The 5,596-nt window shown below is 34.1% G+C and overlaps 1 protein-coding gene across 1 annotated transcript; it reads right to left on the reverse strand.

The window, feature by feature from the left end:
* Positions 1-6: 6 nt before the first annotated feature.
* Positions 7-3,957, reverse strand: LOC135666612 (E3 ubiquitin-protein ligase hel2-like; the record flags this gene model as incomplete). Its single annotated transcript, XM_065178207.1, has 7 exons — positions 3,667-3,957; positions 2,920-3,225; positions 1,132-1,340; positions 1,010-1,058; positions 793-882; positions 617-679; positions 7-438 (listed from the first exon to the last, which is right to left on the reverse strand). Coding segments are annotated over exons 1-7 (1,317 nt in total), but the record flags the coding sequence as incomplete, so codon positions are not given.
* Between the last annotated feature and the right edge of the window lie 1,639 nt (positions 3,958-5,596).

Here is a 5,596-nt window from a genome sequence, read left to right on the forward strand (position 1 = left end):
AGGTAGAGGAGGAAATGATTCTTCTCTAAGTTTGACTGCATTTCTAGAGTTTTGACTGAGAGCTTGAGCATATCTAGAAGAAGGCTCTGGTAACTCTCTATCACCAAGGGGAGGGAAAGACGATTCTTCTAGTATTGGTGTTGTCCTGGAGCTTTGGCTAAGTGACAATGGAGTACTTAAAGGTGCTTCTGAACCTGCACTAACATTTGAGACTTCTGATGAATTCCTGACTGCATCAGCCCGCCTCGTCTCCCCATGCTCAGCATTCATACGAGAACCAAAAGAAGAATCCTGAAATCTCCCATCAGCTACAGCCATTTCAAGGCTGGCTTGTATTGCCATAGATAGCTGGTCACCAGAAGGATCAGGCCGAAATCCGTGACCTCTTCCTCGGCGTTGTTCTTGTTCATTCCGTCGATATCTGAAGCTAGTTGGTATCTGAATGGAAGAATATAACATCAGGGAATAAAAGGAGACAAATAAATACCTCACAACAGAGGCCCAAGTAAAGAAAAGGTAATGACTGATAGATAAAAGAACTATCACTATTATAGACTACTTCGGGTGAAAATCTGCTTCAGCAGAAAGAAAGAAAAAATCAGGACTAGTTTAATACCCTGAGTGCAGCATTGCGCTTAGAACGAGACATGTGCCCCCCATGCTCAAGAGTATTGTGCCTCTGGAAGATGCATTAACTAGAGGATTAGCCTTGAAGGTGTCTTGTAAAATATGATAGTATCTAAAAATGAAAAGAAAAATAATACAGAAGTAGGACCATCAACATAATCGCACCTTCATCTCTGATTCAGTTTGAAAAACAACAAACTTCTTCTCTAAACACGCCTCGTTCTCACAAAGGAAATGCTCTTGGCGAAAATGCATCTGTTATGTAACACAAAAGAAAAGAGCATGTATAGCTTAAAAGTCTTACATAAGTGTTTTCAATTACAGTTGCAGTAGATCTAGCATCCCTCAAAAATTACAAGAAAATAGAGATTTATAACACTACCTCCAAGTCATTGTAATCTCTAAAATAATCATATTGTCCAGGATGTTGCCTGCAAATGATTGTGACAAATGTTACATAAAAGTTCTCAAGATAATTCATCTAATGAAATTAAGAAAACATACCTTTGACAAATGTGGCAGGTATAGTGCTCTGTTGACATGTGCATATAAAGTTCATTATCTCCATAAAATCGGTTTCTGCAGAACTCACACGTAGGATGGCCCATAAAGCCACCACGTTCACTCTCATTGCCATCCACTTCAGAATCACCAGTGCTTTTGTGTTGATTTAGCTGTGATCTAGTGTATAACTTTTGTTCGCAAATGAATACCTGCTTGAAAGTTCCATTTTCCAATGATCCAGCAAAAACACAAAAAAATGCACTTACATTACACAGAATATTGGAAGCGACTTACAAATTACCAAAACCATAATTTTATTAGAAAATCATAAGATAATTCCTAAAGGGCCAACATATAGGTAAATGTGTTAGAAGGCTGCCACTGCTAAACAGTTTATTCCATCTCCCAACCATCCAACAATGACTCACAAAAAAATGCAACGACATTACAGAAATTGTTGGAAATGACTTACAAAATACCAGAACTATAATTTTATGAGAAAGTTACAAGACAATTCCTAGAGGGCCAAAATACAGGGAAACACATTAGAAGGCTGCCCCTGCTAAAATGTTGCCATATTAAGTACATTCTAACACAAGCTCCAACAATCAACATGATTGCTAATGAATGTGTCCCCTGATGAAAGCAAGAATGGCTAAACCTAACTGCACAAATTCATGACAAAGAATGAGATGTCAATGATGTTCCTAATAGAAGTATCTATCACATCAAACTGGGAAAAGATCTACAAATTGAAGAAACAAACAGAAAAGGTACCGAAGCAATTTCAAAACAGCATAAATATTGGCCAAAGCCAGTGGAATCAATGCTCGGGAAAATGGACCAGACATCAAACCAGAAAAATATGAGTTTCAAGGTTCATATATGTATATAAATGAACAGGGGTTGGACTCAAGGTTGAACCATTAAAATAGCATACTAATAAATTAGCATTAAATATGAAACTAAAAATTAGTGAACTATAAAATTATATGTAAAATTCATGTCAGTATACAAATCGCTACTTGTATTAACAATGGTACACGACTCTAACACTGTCGAACAGAGAGACTGAGGACAGGAGAATCCTGATGATGTCTGAGCTTTTAGCCAGACAGGAAGAAGAAAGGGGTGAGAGAGATTTGGACAAAGTCACAAAGGGATTAGAGATGGGGAAAGAATTATTTGTTGATTGCTTCATAACTTAACTATTCTTGTTGCTCTCTCTTTTCACCATTTTAGCTCATAAATTCTGTACAAGCACTTCACTTTTATTGCAATTGAAGAAAAAGAAGAAAATTGATTTCTGAATCAAATAGGAAAATTTTGTGCAAAAGTAGAAAGGAAAGTGGACAGAGAGAATGCTGTCGATGTTCCAGCGCTGCATGAACAAGAAAAAACACGGACCAGTCTTTTTGTTCCAACTTCTAATTTTGACTTCCATAGTTCCACAAAGTGCCACATGCCTTTAGAAGCACATCATATCAAATAAAGCCATAATCTCAAGATAAAGAGAGGTTAAGCAGAACTCAAGACTTGTTCATTAAAAAAACACAAATCTAAATATAACAACTCTAAGAGCTAAGTCAACTAAAACATGTATGAAGACATGTCACCATGAATGACCGCTTACTTAGAACAGGATATGTTTTGTGTATATAAACAAAGCAACAAATTACGAATTGAGCAAAATTTCATTGTTCCACATCAGTTCAGACAGTAATACACTAACAAGCCATCAAAACAGAGAGCAACTTATTATGTTAAACCCATTATGTGACACCTCACCTTTCTTCCTTCCAAGCATAGATTGCACATAAACAAGTTGTGTTGATGCCTCAAATGCCCATTTAATTGTTCTATGCTCCTAAATCTGATCCTCCTCTTTGCACTCTCGCCACCTTGCACCTCTGCATTCTTGTCACAGACGCTACAAGACAGCCGGCACATTGCCTTTATCATCCGGTAATGATCCACATCATCGAAAAAGGCCTGTGTATCCTCATGGAACCAATATTGCCCCACCTGCCCTTCTGTTGGACTAGCTGGGAAGACTGAGAAATCAGCTACCACCCTCGTGTAATCGCCCAGTGCCTGTAAATCCAAAAGCCATCTGATCTCAAAGCAACAATCATGGGAAAACTAAACAGGTTAATAATATATAAATGTAAATTATTCATGGAAATAATAGACCACGGATCTCATCCAAGTTCTTATATCTACTATCATGAAAGAATCAGCAGAAGACTACGCTCATCAGATCCTAATTCTATTCGAACATAGATCAAAGGATAAAATAAAATCGAATAAGATTAAAAAAAAGGTCAAAATTTCTACAACAAATTGACAATTATACCAAGGAAAAATAACTAACTTCATCAAGATTTAGGGGAAAACGTTGTAACAATCGATATTTAACCAAGAATTCCACCTCCATGGCCAAATCCCACTTAGTCGGAAACAAACAGATCTCGATGCGATTCAAGAACAATCGACGAAAGAAATAGACCGGGGCAAAACCATAGGGCATGATACCTTGGTGACGAAGACAAAGGAGCACTCGGTCTTGCAGATGCAACAGCGTCGGTCGGCGAGGACGAACCGAAGGCGCACGACGCAGGTGGAGCAAACCTCCCGGTGACCGCACGGCCCGTAGGCCACCCACTCGAGGGCGTCGGCACACACCGCACAGCTATCGTCCATCGCTGACCGAGGGGCGAGGGGCGGGCGATCGGAGACCGGAGATTGGTGGGCGAGCCAAGAAGGCGGCGATGGCTTGGTGAGCAAGGAAACACCGAAAGAGGCGCACACACGGCGTTTGGGAGAGCGTGCGATTTGATGTGACGGAAAACAATTATATATATGAGGATATGAATTCACAAATAAAAAAGAATATTACATATATATATATATATATATATATATGATTTTTATGAATAGTATTATGATATTTAAAACAATTGGCTTGTTGATGTTCATGGTTAAATATGTTAGCTTTTCAATCAAAGGTTTTTATCTTATCTTTTTATCTGAATAAAAAACAATGAGCTTATAAATATAAATATATATATATATATATATATATATATTTGTTACTGTTTATTATTTTTATTAAAAATAATACATCATATATTGTAAACAAAATTTGATGACCAAATTTTTACAAGATGTTTGAAACCTCAAATATTGAAAACCATTACATGAGTATAATATATTTTTAGAAAATTAAAAAAAAATATTTAGTAATTAGAAAATAAGACCTAAATAATTTTAAAAAATAAAAAAATCTTTTAAAATGGAAAGACACTGATGGAATATGTTCATCTGGATTCAATTCAAAGACATTTTAGAACTTTAAAGCATTTTGAGATGTCCAATTATGTGATGTATTATTTTTTTATTTTGATAAAAAAACTGTGCAACACATATGAGTAAAACTTTTTAATGGCCAAATTTTTATTTAAGTATTTAGGACCTAATTAGAATGTCATGTGTCAAAAAAAAACATAAGTGTCTGATATTTTGGAGGAAATTAAAAAAAATATTAAAAAATTTTAAAAATGACACACTATGTAGGACTTGAATGATTCTGAAAAATATTGAAATAATTCTCTAAAATAAAAAGAAATACTGACATAGGTTCATCTAGTATTTTTGACAAGTCCTGCTGTGTGATGCACTGTTTTCTATATTTTGGTTAAAAAACAATGCACCACATATTACTAATATTTTTTTATAGCCAATTTTTTACCATGTGTTAGGACTTAATTAGAAGGTTAAATGCCAAAAAAACACATGGATGAGTGCATGATATTTTATAGAAATTTTAAAAAAGTTTTTCAAAAATAAAAAATGACACAATTTGCATGAGCCGAATAATTATAAAAATATTGAACAAATTTCCTGAAATGAAATATCACTGGCATCTAAAATTCAAAGATATCTTCAAAATTTTAGTATATTTTGACAAGTCTTATTATATGATGCATTGTTTTAGGATTTTGGCCAAAAATAACGTATCGCATATAAGAAAATATTTTGGTCAAATTTTTACAAGGTGATTGTGACCTTATTGGAAGTTCAAATGTTAAAGAGTATTAAAAAAGTGTATGATATTTTTATAAAACTTTAATTTTTCTTAGAAAATTAGAAACTAGCACACTTTTCAAGAGCTAAAATTTTCTAAAAAAATATAGAAAAATTCCATAAAATAGAAAAACATTGACATATGTCTATCTCCAAAATTTCAGAACATTTTGATAAGTCTTGCTATTTGATGTACTAATTTTTTTTTTTTGGTCAAAGATAGCGCATTGCATATAAGGAAATATTTTTTTAATGTCAAATTTTCATTGACATTTGAGATTTAATTAGAAGTTCAAATGTCAAAAAAAAAATTACATTAGTACATGGTATTTTTTATTAAAAAATAAAAAAAATTACATTATATAGAAATTAAAATTGT

Source organism: Musa acuminata, unplaced genomic scaffold (assembly GCF_036884655.1).
Source record: "Musa acuminata AAA Group cultivar baxijiao unplaced genomic scaffold, Cavendish_Baxijiao_AAA HiC_scaffold_1112, whole genome shotgun sequence".
In the NCBI taxonomy this organism is placed as follows: Eukaryota; Viridiplantae; Streptophyta; class Magnoliopsida; order Zingiberales; family Musaceae; genus Musa; species Musa acuminata.